We start from the raw sequence: 15,879 nt of genomic DNA, 5'->3' as shown, positions 1-15,879 counted from the left end.
CCAGGCTGGGAAGAGACTTGAAGAAAACTGTTGATTTCAGCTTACAACCCTCAGGTCACATCTCTGAGGGAAGTCAAGGCAGTCACTCAAGCAGGGCAGGAACCTGGAGGCAGGAGCTGATGCAGAGGCCATGGAGGGGTGCTGCTTACTGGCTTGCTCCCCATGGCTTGCTCAGCCTGCTTTCTTATAGAACCCAGGACCACTCTCCCACCATGATACCTACAGCGGGTTGGGGGCCTCTCACATCAACCATTAATCAAGAAAATGACCACAGGCTTGACCACAGGCCAATGTGATAGAGGCATTTTCTCAATTGAGAGTCTCTCTTCCTAGGTGACTTTCACGTGTTTTCAAGTTGACAGAAAAAGACAAAATGACAGAGCTCGCTGTCTCTCATTCCCTCCCCCTCCGGGATAGAGAGATGCAGCAGCATTTAGCGCCGCCGTGCTTTAATTGTTTCTCTCTTACTACACTCACCTTATCCTACATCTTGGAGTCGAAATTTCTTGTCCAGATCGCCAGTCTGCATCTTCAGCTTTGGTTGCACATCTCCGTGGGTATCTTTGAAAAACACTGATACTTCACCACATGGACCCTACTTTATGTTCTTAATGCATAGTTATGGGTCTATCTTTCTTGTCTTCAATTAATCAGTCCTTACTCTTCTGTCCTCTGCAGACCCCCATATTCAGGCGACACCCTGCTGTCTCTTCCTTCTTCATTGTATTTTCACCATGCATGCACTTGGCTCTTCTAGTTCCTAATCCACATTACTATAGCTTCTATCCAAGTGACCCTTTAGATCCCGGTATCTTTTTCAGCTAACGCCAAATTAATCAGCTGACTGCTTAACATTGTTTCTGGATTAAACTAAGTCGAGGCAACAAGCTCAGTCGGGACAATCTCTCTCCTATTTCTCGCTGTCATTTACTGACCCCTAAGAAATCAAACTGTTTATTTTAAACTTGATCCTGGTTCTCGGGAGCCGCATCACCTTTGAGAGCGGGATGTGTCCCCTGACATCGCCAAGCTCCTCCCAGCTGGAGGACTTACCACCGTGGGCTCCATCAGCTGGCTGCTGTGGGTAGAATGCAGTTCCACAGAGGGTGAAGGTCCGTGACAGGTGGTCTGTGATCTTGTGGGGATGGCATTGTGCTTGTGTACACTAGAATCAAGAGGAGCCCTCTGTTCCCTTGGTGGTTCTGCTGGCGCACTCGGGAGAGCAGGTATGGCGGTAAAGAGAGCTGAGGAACGGGTCTTCTGCCAACAAAAGAAACCCAACTGAGCCAAATTGAAGTGTAAAGACAGGTTCGCTGGGGTACCGTTCAGGCGGGCTCACCAGTCTCACAGGAGGAGGGCTTTTTAAAGGGGAGCACGGGGCGGCACTGACGTAGAGCCTGGTGTGGCTCTGGCATAGAGCCTTATTTGCTGTGTTTTGGAGCCCTATAGGGTAGTCAGTCGTATGTCCAGCAGTCACTTTGGAATCTGGAATGCGGAGCTGGCTTTATCCAGGGTTTTGGGTGGGCTTTTGCAAATGTGGGCTCCTGATCAGAAGAGAAGGGTGGGGGCCTTTTGGTGCAGGCCATCTTGCCTTTGTCCCAAAACCTCCCACCTAACAGACGATGGAGAAAAGGATCAGATTGTCAACCACATTTTGATTTCTTCTAGTTTCACGTGTGTTCTGTGCAATGTGCATGAAGCTACTCTTGGGCAATCATTCTCCATCGCGCCTGCCTCCACCTTCTCCTCAGAGGCAGGGCTTCTTAGTAAAGCCCAACGCTCCAAGATATGCGTCATCTTGCTAGCCAGCTTGCTCTGGGGATCCTACCCCCGGTTTCAGGGGCTAGAATTCCAGGCAGGCCAGCACGCCCACTAGGCGTGTCTGTAGGGTTTGGGGGATCCAAACTCAGATCCTGGCACTTCTGAAGCAAGCAATCTAACCACTGAGTCCTCTTCCGACCCCTGCTGACCTCTGTTTGTTGAAAATAATCTCATCACTGTGAACAAAATCAATAAACAAGATTTACAGTGTTCCCTTTTTTTTCCTTTTTGCTGAGATTATAACGTTTTCTTCATGGTCAAAGAAGAGCAACAGTTTCTCACAGTGTTGAAAATTTTAAGGCATTTGAAGCCTATGCATTTGCAAAGCAAAACTAAACAACAACACAAAAAACGAACAAAAAACCTTCAGCCGAAATAAAGTGTGAACATGTCTTCAAGGCTGCATTCTTGTCTTCTACAGGGAGCTGGGGAAGGACGGGAAGAGGGGAGCTGGGGGACAAGACGGACACTTTACCCTGGGGCTCCGGTAAGCGAGAAGAAGCGAGAAGGAGCACGGGAGTCTTTCCTCATACGTCGAGAGTCCAGAGTTCAATTACCACAGCAGAACCTGGGTAAAGACAAAGGTCAGGAAAGCAGGGGCTGCAGAGATGACACAGCCAGCAGTCAAAGCCCTGTTGCTCTTGCAGAGGACTCAGGCTCAGTTCTCGGCACCCATGTGGCTCACAGCCCAGCTGTGACTCTAGCTTCCTGGGGTTTGATGGCCTCCTCTGGCCTCTGTGGGTCCTGGACACCCAGGTGCTCAGACACCCACGCAGGCAAACACACATATACAATAAAAATAAATCTGAAAAGAAATCCTTAAAAGAAAGTTCTGGAAATCAATTACCAGGGAATCCCGTTTGTTGGGTTGAATTGACTGCGATCTAGGAGCCCTGCTATCAAGTTCGGTAGACTCAGAGCACATCTGATACAGTCATATACCACATGCCCCCTTTGCAGATAAATATCAGATTTAATCACCCTTTATCACTGCTATATGGGAAATTCCCTTTTCTTTTTTGTATTGTTGGTCAACTTTTTAAAAATAATACATAGAATCTATTTAGCACACTTAACAGTAAGGCTAAGTAGATCCCCAGCCTCAATAGTTTCCTTTTTAAAAAAAAAATGCATTTTTACTTTATATGCATTGGTTTTGTGATGTTTACATGTATGGATGTCTGTGAAGGTGTTAGATCTTGGAGTTATAGACAGTTGGGAGCTTCCATGTAGGTGCTGGGAATTGAACCTGTGTCCTTAGACTGGGTCTAAGACAGTAGAATAGTCACTGCTCTTAACCACTGAGCCACCTCCATAGCCCTCCCAAGTGTTTCCTTGAGTCCCTTGAGGCTGCATGCAGACGCGTGTGCTGGGTAACCCTCCGGTGAGACGGTGGCCGTGAAGCTTCGAGAAGTGATTTTTTTTTTTTAAATTGCTCATTGTTGTTTTTTTCATTTATTGAGATATCTAAATGACACACTGAACAGAACCGAGGTGTCTTTGCCCCCACCTGGTGACTTCATCTCACTAATGGTGATAATGTGTGCGTGATGGAGTTGAGACTATTTCATTAAGCACATTAAGTTCGCTGTGCTGACACTGTAGCATCTCCAGCTGCAACACTTGCAGCTGTATTGACTTTGAATTTGTGTGGAATTCCGAGGACGGTGGATGACGTCACTCTCACAGTGCCTGTTCTGGAAGGATGTTGTTACTCATTCCTCTGTGGGCGGGTGGCAGAGGCTGAGCTGTGCCTCATTGAATAGGACGGCAGGAGCCTTCGTCTTCCTGGGCTTCCCTTAGGGACTCATCTCAGTGCACATTTGTCCTTTGAGCTTTGGGATGCTTCCCAATGAATGGGACAAAGTCCGTGTGTGTGTGTGTGTGTGTGTGTGTGTGTGTGTGTAAAAATGGATTCTGTAGCTTGAAGCTTCTGTTCAAAGGGCTTTGAGAGAACTGAGGAAAATATTCTGGTTCTTATTCATTCTAGCAGTGAGAATTTGTGGGCTAACTTTCCCTCCAGAGTGGTGTGTGTGGTGGGGGGAGGCAGAAGTCTCCCACCCAGCATTCCTGCCCAGAGTCCCCACTTGCTCAGCTAGGGCTGGAAGTCAAAATGTGGATATCCATGATGGCAAAGGGTAATAAATGGGATATGGTGCTGTGGGAGTTGAAATCGGAATGGTTTGGAGTCTTTCTTTCTTTCAGAAAACAACTCAAGCTACCACCTCACCAGAGAATTCAGAGGGATCTAATTAGGGAGCACTGCTGATGTAAAGGGTTAAAGGATAACAGGGGGAGGGAAGAGAAGGGGTTGGAAAGGAGAAACAGAAGCCTCACACAACCCATCAATCTTAGACCCACTGTGTTCTTGAAGGCTCGCAGGTTAGGGTCTGATGGGATGGGGGACTCTCTCACCAGCAGAAAACTGCCAAAGTTGCAAGGTGAATTCCCCACCCCGCCTTCCACTGTGTTCAGACAGGGGCCAAGCTCTCCCGGGATGTCATCTGTCTACCTTGAGTAGAAAGCTTAGAATGGGAGAAAGGGGAAAGCAGGTGTCCGCCCCCACACACACCCGAAGCGCCAAACTCGCACAAAGTTGGGCAGTGGTTTCTGTTCTCCAGAACACCAGTCCCAGGAAAGCAAAGGGAGTGGCTGCGGGGAGTGGGCGATGCGGGAACATCCCAGGATGAAGGACACTGGATTGGGGATGTGGGATGTGGGATACCTTGCTCCCTGAGCTGGCTGCAGCCGGCGCTTGTTCTCCGACGTTCCTAGGACGCCGGCAGGCCGGCGGTGCTCTCTCTGGGCACCCTGGCTGTCTGAGCCCCTGGTCCACCCCCGTGCCTGGCCGGAGTGGGGGGCGGCGCCTGCTCTGGATAATCATTGCTCGTGGGGCGGCGGGAGCGGGGGTGGGCACCTCGGGGGGAGGGCGGCGGGGCGCGGGCATATAGGGGCGCTGCGCGGTGCCCTCCTGGCTCCCGCAGCATGCCAGCCCGCGCCCCTCCTCGCCGCCTGCCGCGGCTGGTGCTGCTCCGTTTGCTGTCGCTGCATCTGCTGCTGCTCGCCCTGCGCGCCCTCTGCCTGAGCGCTGAGCCCGGTCAGGGAGCGCAGACCTGGGCTCGCTTCGCGCGCCCTCCTGCTCCAGAGGCCGCTGGCCTCCTCCACGACACCTTCCCCGACGGTTTCCTCTGGGCGGTAGGCAGCGCCGCCTACCAGACCGAGGGCGGCTGGCGACAGCACGGCAAAGGCGCGTCCATCTGGGACACTTTCACCCATCACTCTTTGGCCACCCAGGGCGACTCCCCGATCATCGTGACACCGTCGGGTGCCCCGTCGTCTCCCCTGCCCTCCACTGGAGATGTGGCCAGCGACAGTTACAACAACGTCTACCGCGACACAGAGGGGCTGCGCGAACTGGGGGTCACCCACTACCGCTTTTCCATATCGTGGGCGCGGGTGCTCCCCAATGGCACCGCGGGTACCCCCAACCGCGAGGGGCTGCGCTACTACCGGCGGCTGCTGGAGCGGCTGCGGGAGCTGGGCGTGCAGCCGGTGGTCACCCTGTACCATTGGGACCTGCCACAGCGCCTGCAGGACGCCTATGGCGGCTGGGCCAATCGCGCCCTGGCCGACCATTTCAGGGATTATGCAGAGCTCTGCTTCCGCCACTTCGGTGGCCAGGTCAAGTACTGGATCACCATTGACAACCCCTACGTGGTGGCCTGGCACGGGTACGTCACCGGGCGCCTGGCCCCAGGCGTGCGGGGTAGCTCCAGGCTCGGGTACCTGGTTGCCCACAACCTACTTTTGGTGAGTTCGAGGGGCCAGGCAGGGGGCCACCTTGGGGGGGGACAGAGGGTCTCGGAAGTGCCAGAGCCACTTCCAGAAATCCTCACTTGAACCTATTGCGAGGCCACACAGGTATTAGATACACTTTGCAGGCGGTGACCTCCTCCCACCCCCCCACCCCCCACCCCCGGCCCCCAGCAGCTCTGGGGCTCTCTTCTAGAAGTGGAGTTAGAAACTGAATGGAAATCCTGTGGCGTGCACTTTAGGGCCCCTAGAAAAGGACACGGGACTTTTTCTCCATTGAGGAAACTAGCAAGCTTTTTCCCCCCAGGTGTTGTGACATCGAAGTTCCTAGAGGTGATGGCCTGAATATTTGTTAGAATTAGTTGCAGGATCAGAATAAAGGGGGTGAGCTAAAGCAACACCTGCGTTCCCAAGCTGCAGTCCAGCACCACCCTGCAGGAGCTTTGTGTTAATTCAATAAAACCCTTCTTGCTGGTGACACAGGTTATCTAATTCTTGAACTGTTTGGGCTTAAGCTGTGTTTAGAGCTTCCTTCTGGAGCAGGGCAGGATAGGAACTTCCTTGCCTCTATCACCAGTAATTGCCATAGGTCTGAAGACCCTCCCCCCCCCACACACACACACATATAACCACAGGACCGTCTACAGGGGGATGCCTCTTATGGCTCTTCCAATATCTGTGTTTCCACAAGGCCATGACTAGTTGAATGAAGTGAGTGATCAAATGCAGCTAGTGGTTCTGAACATCTTGAAGATGAAGGATACTTCTAAACGCGTTCTAATCAGACGGGCACTTTAACATGCTAAGCTGCGGAGCCAGGCCTGTTCTAAAACACTTTTAATTAACCATAGACAGTGGAGGCAGAACAGTGCTGGCCTATTGAGTCGACTCCATGCTCCGAGTAGTGCATGACACTGGCTAAATGACATTGTCAGCTTCACAAAACCTGGGTTTATTTGTGGTCATGGTTTCATGTCGGTGTATATTTTTATATACTGTTACTCTTAGAGTAGTGACTCCTAAGTGTGGTTAATCTGTTCATCTTTTAAAGAAACCAACAATCCCTGGATCAAATCAACTCAGAGGAAGGACTGGTAATAGAAAAACATTAGGTGGGTGGGGGCGCAGGTTGGTAAATGAACCATCTTTTGAAGAAAAGACAAATTATCATTTCCTGCCAGAGACAGGTTAGGGACAAGAATCACCCCTTGAAATTTAAATGATGCAGATTCTAGCATCTGGAGTATATATAATAAACTCGATGACTGTGAAAGTGAGGGGTTGTTAATTTGGTGACCAATGATGGCGATCAACATGAAGGGCTGTGTGAACTCTCTGCCACTCCCTGGCAGTCATGCCTTTAACTTTGCCGTTGTATTTCTGGGGAATTACACAAAAATGTTGCCAAACACTAACTGTCCTTTGTAGAAAGGACTTTGTAGCCATGAGACATTAGCAACTGGCAGGCCCGTGGCTTATTTTTGCTGATGTTGCGCTTGAAACCCGAGTTACTGTAAAATATTAATTTTGCCTTTTAATTCTTCTGGGTTTAAAAATTTAGCCAGCCCATTATATTATTTAGAAATGAGGCATCACAAATGAATGTCACTGCATAAGATCCTTTCATTTTGCTTTGGGGGCTGTTTTGTTTGTTTGTTTGTTTGTTTGTTTTGGTGTTTGTGTGATGGAGGTGAGGAGTCCTTACTTTATCTGAAAAAGTCAAGATGTGCAGATTTTGGTAATGGGAGCTTTTGGTTTCGATACTGGTGGTTTTGGGAAGAGAGCCCTTGGCGTATTAGTTTGTATCCCAGAGTGGAATGCTGGGAGCCAACACCTTGCCCCTGCTCTCACACTGATCTACAGGTGTGCTTTGGAGACTTGGGTGGGGCATGGACTCTCCACCTCATAGGAATCCCACAATCCTTTTCTGATGACTCGGGGGAGTCTGAGCATGGGCAAACTTCCTGCATGTTTGGAGGCCCTGCTAGCTGTGGAGGTCTCTGTAAATGCTTCTCAGCTTTCTGGTGCTAACTTGAACCTTGACCATGGTGCAATGTGGAGTGGGGTTGGGATGAAGGATGCCACCATTACCTTCCTTGCAGAGTATGGATGGAGCTGGTTTGCTCCTTTGGGTTCTTATCTGGATTTTCTTCTTCCACTGGCTGACTGTCAGATGTCTCCGTTTCCATGACTCTTGACATGAAGTTTTGACAACTCCCCATCCCACAGTCTGTAGCTGGGGGATCCAACCTTAGGATGCCTCTGAGATTCCCCTCAGCACATAGATTCCTGAGAGGTCCAGAATCAAGGCAAAGACACAGTTGGTTCTGCCTCTCTTCACTCAGAGGGGCCATCTTGCAGGGCTTGGTATCAAAGCTCACCTGTGACTGCTCTACCATGTCCCGTCCCGTTTCAAAGCTGTTGCTCCCACTCTCTTGACTCAATCCCTCAGCTCGGTTGTGAGAGTGTCACTGTCTCAGGGGTTCTGTCACTGTGACGAACACCACAGTCAACAGCAACTTGGGGGAGGAAAGGCTTTATTTCATGTTACATCTTGTAACCCATCATCCAGGGAAGTCAGGGCAGGACCCTAGAGAGAGGAACTGGCGCAGAGACCATGGAGAGGCGCTACTTATGGGCCTTGCTCTGTGTGGCTTGCTCAGCTTGCTTTCTGACAACACCCAGGACCATATCTGCCCAGGGAGAGCACTAACCATCTTGGGCCGGGCCCTCCAATCTCAACCACTAATTACGAAAATGCTCCACAGACTTGCCTACAGACTGATCTTAAGAGGCATTTTCTCAATGAGGGCTTCCTCCTCTTAGATGGCGCTAGCTTGGGTCAAGTAGGCAGCACACCCACTCTCCCCTGGACATTCCTTTGGTCTCCGGTATGCCTTCTTCATTGTACCTAGAAAGGGTGGAATATCTAGAGCTCTGTCTCGTGGCCTCCCACTGGGAAGGCGGCCATATGAATCTTAACACCCCACACCCCACCTCCCCTGTGGAATCCCAAGCAGCCAAATTTAGTGTCCAGCCAGGATTTCTCTGAGCACGTAACTCTGATAGCCTTGTCCACTTAGCCAGCGAGGGAGGTCACGAGTATCATGCTCAAGACCAAACTCCCATCCTTCCATCCACATTGTGGCACTTAGCTCTTCCAGTTGGTCAAGCCCCAAGTCTAACTCTTCCCTTCTCCCTCCCCCTCCCTCCCTCCCCATCCTTCCCCTTCCTTTCTCTCTCCTTTTCTCCCTCTCTTCTTTCCTTTCTTTCCTCCTTGTGTCTCACCTGGCATTGGACTCAGGGCCTTGAGTTTGTTAGGCAAGCATTGTACCACTAAGCTAGATCTATGTATCTATGATATGATGGGTAGGACGTGGTGGCACACGCCTGTAATCCCAGCACTTGGGAGGCAGAGGCAAGCGGATTTCTGAGTTCAAGGCCAGCCTGGTCTACAGAGTGAGTTCCAGGACAGCCAGGGCTACACAGAGAAACCCTGACTAAAAACAAAAAAACAAAAAAAACCCCAAAAACAAACAAACAAACAAACAAAACAAAGCTATGATGTTCTATCAGAACAAAGATCAGACTACACTTGTCTTTTTTGTTTTGTTTTGTTTTGTTTCATTTGCCTCAGTAATGCCCTGGTTTAATCCCGTGCTCCCTGCCGTGTGGTCTGATGGATGTATTCTGAAGGAGCACCATCCTGTGTGAACAACACAAATTCCAGCTTGTTAGAATCCCACCTATTCCCTAAGCACCCATTTCACACTCCTTTGGCCTTCCTCTGGAACATCATCCCTCCATCCATGGAATTCCACGGTACTCTTATCACAGTATCACACTCTTTATGCTTAATCCACCTCTCTCTCTCTCTCTCTCTCTCTCTCTCTCTCTCTCTCTCTCGGTCTCTCTTCACTAGCTGGGCAATTTCTTAAGCAAGAAACCCTTACTCTCTAAAATTTCAACCTAGGCCTGGAGAAATGGCTCTGTAGGCAAGAGTGCTCTATGATCTTGCGGAGGACCAGGGTTCAGTTCCCAGCACCCACAGGGAAGCTCACAATGGCCTGTAACTCCAGGGTCAGGTGATCTGAAGCCTTCTCATGTCCTTTGTGGGCTCCTGCCCACATGATACACACATGATACACACAGACTCAGTAGGCTCACACATACATGAAAAAAAAAACTTAGAAAGAAAAAAGCTAATTTGCTCCTGGTGGGTGTGGGGGATGAGGGTGGGGGCCGCTAGCTACTCGGTGGCCTGGCTTTGCCATGATGTCTTTACTCTCAGCGCAGCTGTTCCTTGTGTCCATGTGTCTGTCTACCCAGCCATCTTCTGGTGGGATGGCGGATACCAAGGATAATCACAAACTACACTGAGTGTCATAGACAATATGGCACACAAGGTCAACTGATAAGGGTGTTTGCTGTCCGGCTCTGTCATAACCAGCTACAGGTAGAGGCTGTCGAAAGTCACTCGACCGCATCATGAGGAGGTTCTCAGAATGAGGTGAAGCATGTGTTCATCGGAGTGAATACTGGAGACAGCTTTGTCTCCTGGTTGCATTTCTATCCCCCAAGCAATTAATGGGCATGTGTTCAAATGATACATTGTGTGTGCTCTTAAGCCACATGTCAGGAGCCTCCTTCTTATTGAAACGCTTTTGGAAGCATCCATTGGGTTAGAGGTTTATATATTTTATAGAACATGGCTGAATTTGGGTGTGCATTTCATGAGAAACGGTAGGCTGCCCCCTCAAGGCACCTGACTGGTTTCTCTGTGCACTGAACACAATGTTCTCTGGAGGGTAAAGTCGAGTCCGAGAAAAAGAATTAGGGAAATAATTTTTAAATCATAGCAATTGTCTTGAAATGTCAATTGCAGGGCAGGGCTGGGGAGACGTCTTAATGGTTGAGAACAGGCACTGCTCTTGCAGAGGATCAATCTGAGTTCGGTTCTCTGCACCTACACTGGGTGACTCATGGTCACTTATAACTCCAGCTCCAGAGGGTTCTGATGCCTCCCACCTCCTTGGGTCCCAGCAATGAGCCTCCCACATCCAGACAGACATAATTAAAAAGTAGCAAGAGCAGATCTTTAAAATGTCAATCGCTTTGAGGTAAAGAAAAAGAAGAAATGTGAACTGCTGAGTACTCGAATAATGTCAGTGTCCCTTTCCTGAGTGCAGCGAGCTTGCACAGCTCTGTCAGATGAGTTGTAGCCGTGGCTTCTATGCACTCAAGACAGGAGTTGATTCACTGTTTTAAAAATCTCCATTGTTTCGTACCACAGTTTGTCACAATTAATTGTGTGGGGAAGGTGCTTTATTTCCCTGAATGCTGCTTTTGGAGCCTTTGGGTGAGGGGTGAGAACAGAGGCGTGCCTGCTGGGAGGGGGCGGGGCAGAGAGTGGGAGCAACAGTGCCCAGTGCCATTGGGTGCCTCAAGATGGGGCATTGTGTGCGGGAAAGCCCAGGAGTTATAACACACATTGAAAGCGGCCACACCCACACAGTGTGCCTTTTACATGCTCCTGTGCTGTGTCGGGTGCTATGGGTACAAAATTAGTTATTGCTGTGTCTTGGGATATATTTTTACTCACCTTTTAAAGACTTAACACTGTGGCCACGATTCGTGGGTTGGAACCGTCAGACAGACAGACAGACAGACAGACAGACAGACAGGATCCTTCTCACACTTGTGACTCTTTGGAGTAACAATCTGTATGTACTATTTGTAATTTTTTTTCTAGATTTGTTTTATTGTATGTGTATGAGTGCTTTGCCTGCATGTATGTGATCCCATGTATGTAAGCCCTGGAACACGAGTCCAGGGAACATGTGAACTACCATGTAGGTGTGAGGCATTGAATTGGGTCCTCTGTAAGAACAGCAAGTTCTCTTCACTGTGAGGCATCTCCCTTCACTTCTTCACTTGGAACTTAAAACAGTTTTTTTTTTTTTTAAATGAAGTCTTTTTGGAGACTATTTTTAATAGAATTTTGCCAAAGGCTTCCTTAGATCTTTAAAACAATCCATTTTCGTGAGCGTCTTGCTGGTTCTAGTGTAACCTTCGGAAGACACACTGAAGTTTATGACAGACAATGTGAGGTAAGGGCCGCAGAGACATTCCTGTTTAGTGAAATGTGTGGCGAGAGTCTGAGTAGAACGATGTGAGATTGTCATCCATGAGGCAGCTTGACCGTGGCCTAACACATGTTCTGAGCTGAAAGCAGTGAGGGACATAGACCTTAAATGTAGTGATTCTGTAATACGTATTTCAATGTCAACAAGTAGTGAATAAATTGAATGGTAGAGTAGGGAAGTGTCTTAGTCAGGGTTTTACTGCTGTGAACAGACACCGTGACCAAGGCAACTCTTATAAAGGATATTTTATTGGGGCTGGCTTACAAGTTTAGAGGTTCAGTCCATTATCATCAAGGCAGGAGCATGGCAGCATCCAGGCAGGCATGGTTCAGGAGAAACTGAGAGTTCTACATCTTCATCTGAAGGCTGCTAGCAGAATACTGGCTTCCAGGCAGCTAGGATGAGGGTCTTAAAGCCCACACCCACAGTGACACACCTACTCCAACAGGGCCACACCTCCAAATAGTGCCACTCCCTGGGCCAAGCATTTACAAATCATCACAGGAAGGGTCTGGGAAATCCACATCAAATTTCCTCCTAGGATAAAGCCCTCATCCTCTAACTTCTGCATCTCTGCTCCTCTCAAGTTGTTGCTGGGTTTCATCTTCTGTTTTGAACTGACACCTGGTTGTCTCTGTTGTGTGGGACCGCTGCTATGGGGTGAATGCTTGTCTCCCTCTAAAGCTCAGGTTGAGAATTAATTGCTGTTGTAGGTGAAGTCTTGGGGGAGGGATGCTGTTAGGTTGTGAACCGTTAGTGCTGCTACTGGTGGGATGGGTGAGGGGTCCTAAGATGGGTTCTGTTGCTTGGCTTCTGCCAGCTGTCTTTCCTGAGGACACTATCCTGCCATGTGGTGCCCTCTTTCCAGTGATGCAATGGGAAGGCTCTGGCCAGCCTCTTGATCTTGGACTTAGCCTTTTGAACTGTGAGATGAACTTCTCTTTAAAAATTACCTAGATCATGATATTGTTGTAGCAGCAGAAAACGGACAGAGACAACAGTTTTTAAAAACATTTAAAAAATCCAGTGTGTACTTCGCATTTCCCACTCGGGCTAAAAAGTCTGCCGGGCGGGACTCTGGCACTTAGGGACTTCTCCAGAGTTCACAGTACAGCAGGAAAGTGTAGGGCTGAGATTCCAAGACCACAGATGTAAACACTGAATGGGCCTCTTGATCATCTGACCCTTGAACATATGAGGGAAGAAAAAGAGACAGGAAAGTAGACAGAAAAGACGTCTGGCGTTGTTTGACTCCACCTTTACCCCATGGTGCTTTCTGAGCAGAGGTGATGATGAATGTAGGAGACAGGGCACGTGGTCAGCACAGGCTCCAGGAGAGAACTCAGACTCCTGCAGCACTGTGGATTTACAACGCCTTCTGGAGGTTTGGAACTCCTTTTGTAGGACGGTTGTAGGTCCTTCTGTAGGACGGTTGTAGGTCCTTCTGTAGGGTGGTTGCTGGTCCTATTGTAGGATGGTTGTAATTCCTTCTGTAGGGTGGTTGTAGTTCCTTCTGTAGGGTGGTTGTAGGTCCTTCTGTAGGGTGGTTGTAGGTCCTTCTGTAGGGTGGTTGTAGGTCCTTCTGTAGGGTGGTTGTAGGTCCTTCTGTAGGGTGGTTGTAGGTCCTTCTGTAGGATAGTTGTAGGTCCTTCTGTAGGGTGGTTGCAGGTCCTTCTATAGAGTTATAGCTCCTTCTGTAGAGTTGCAGGTCCTTCTGTAGAGTTGTAACTCCTTCTGAAGGGTGCTGCCTCTACTGCCTCAGTGGGCTAGGGACACTCTACCTGGTCCCTTGGTTCCACTTCTCTCTGGATCCCTACCACAGACATTCTACCTTTAACTATTCCCGATTTACTGTCCCAAGTTCTCCCATAATGGTGTGTATTTTTCTATACACCAGGAGGCAGGGGTAGAAAGGAGGGGCCTTTTAGTCTGTTCTCAGGGTATGCTCTTCCTCAAGGTAAATACCACTCACAGTATGGCTTTCCTATTGTTTGATATGCTTGGGAGATTCCCTGGTCTTCTATTGTATCTAACATGGGATTTATTTTTTTTAAAAGACTTACTTATTTCAATTATATCAGCGCACTATAGCAGTTATCAGTCATACTAAAAGAGAACATCAGATCCCATTACAGATGGTTGTGAGCCACCATGTGGTTGCTGGGAAATGAACTCAGGACCTTTGGAAAAGCGGTCAGTGTTCTTAACCACTGAGCTATCCTACCATCCGCTAACATGAGATCTTGGGGTGCAGTTAAATGGGGGACTTTGTACACCAGGCTTCTTTTTCTTCTGTGGCCCTTCATTCTGGGAGAAGCTAGGTGCAGGGTGGCAGATTTAAAGTGACAGGGTTTGCTTTATGTAGGATGCCACAAAGAGAGTGACAAGGTGAGACTTGTCCTCCCTCACTTACAGATTCATAGAGGAGATGTAACAACAATCAGGTAGTCACACTAGAACACTCTAGGGCCTTAGGAAACAATCCGTGACTGTAAGTAGAGGCAACGAAGGGAGACAAGCCAGTTTTGGAGGACGGGAGGGTAGGGAATACCTAGGGAAACTGATCGGGGAGATCTAAGGTTGCCGGGCCTTCTGTGGAGGCTGCTGTGGACTTTCAGGGCCAGGCAGTGTTGCTGGGTGGGACCTGCAGCAGGGAGACGAACCACAGGCTTGGCGTGGGTACAGCTGGGTCGCCATGATGCTTTCCTGTATGGAAACAGTCCTGTGCTGGACTGGGCTTGCCAGACGCACCAAGTAGGTAGCACACAGCTGAGGCTTGTGACACAGTGCCTGCCAAGCCAAAGGTGACAGTACATTCGAGACTCACTACTTGGAAGCCATGGGTAGGAAAGGACAATAAACCAGAGGAATGAGGCAGGGGGCTCTTCAGGGCTTCTCTCCACACTTGCTGTGCAGAGCAAGCACAGAGCAGGCAGCATTATGTTCCTGTCCTCCAAGACTGCCTCGGGAGTGGTGGCTGTCACCCACGTCAGGCTTGTCTCTAGCCAGTTACAGTCACCAGCTTTCAACTCCCCGTGCGTTACCGTTAAGCCAGATAGCGTCTGTGGTCTCCTGTGGGAGTTTAATCTTTACCTTCACAATCTTATTACATGCCAGCAAGGAGGGAGCTTCCCAAAGATGGAACTTTGAAATAATAGAGATGTAGAAACATTTAGGTCTGCATCCGCATAAGGAATAGTGTCACATGAATTTGGTGGAATATTCCTAACTGGCTGTTGAAATGTTGATACATGATTAGAAACGGCCTACCTGATCCACGATGAGAAGAAAAGAGCGGCCTCTGATACACATTTCTGCATCTCTGCTGTAGAGATGTGTGTGAATAACGACACTGCCCCTTCACAGAGCCCTGACGGGGCTGTTTTCCTGGGAAGTCCACCCGACACGCAGATCCAGAGCAGAGTAGACGTTTCCGTCTGTCCCTTCAGAGGTTGCACTCCCCATCTGTGCTGGGTGAACTGGGTCAACTTGAAACAAACCTATATACCTGGGAAGAGAGATTCTCAGTTGAAGAGTCGTCTCCATCCGATTGGCCTGTGGGCTTGTCTGTGGGGCCTGTTTTATTCTTATTATTGCTAACAGATACGTGAGGGCCCAGCCCACAGCGGGCAGTATCATCCCTATGCAGCTGGACCTAGGCTGAAGAAGAAAGCTATCTGAGTGAGTGAGCTAGGGCTGTTGTAGAAACGTGTAATTGCAACCCAGGGTTTCTACCCCACCTTTGACCATTTAGTTCCCCGATAAAAGACACACACACAACCTTTATACTTACAATCAGCCACAATCAGTACAAAAGCTGGGCAGCTGTCTATCCTCCATGTTATTATGCCTATTTCCCAGCCAATAATCCCATTATATAATTTGCCGTGTTTTGTCTGGGCTGCTCTTAACTCCAATTAGCCAACCCACACGGCGGCCACTATCTCATGACTCACCTAAGGTAGTCTTTTCCCCCTCTACCTTCCTCCCACCGGCTCCTTCTCCTCCAACCCCAAGCCTGGGAACTCTGAACCTGACCGCCCACCTACGTCTCTTCTTCCCAGCTATTGGCTGTCAGTATATTTAATCACCAATCAGA

The 15,879-nt window shown here is 49.2% G+C and overlaps 1 protein-coding gene across 1 annotated transcript in view; it reads left to right on the top strand.

The window, feature by feature from the left end:
- Positions 1-4,806: 4,806 nt before the first annotated feature.
- Positions 4,807-15,879, top strand: part of Kl (klotho) — a 36,305-nt gene continuing 25,232 nt past the window's right edge. The window contains 1 exon segment of the mRNA XM_052168715.1: positions 4,807-5,631. Coding sequence (XP_052024675.1) covers positions 4,807-5,631 — 825 coding nt within the window.

The sequence above is a fragment of the Apodemus sylvaticus genome, chromosome 22, assembly GCF_947179515.1.
Source record: "Apodemus sylvaticus chromosome 22, mApoSyl1.1, whole genome shotgun sequence".
Taxonomy (NCBI): Eukaryota; Metazoa; Chordata; class Mammalia; order Rodentia; family Muridae; genus Apodemus; species Apodemus sylvaticus.
The sequence above is the reverse complement of the archived record's forward strand: the minus strand, read 5'-3'. Positions and strand labels throughout refer to the sequence as shown.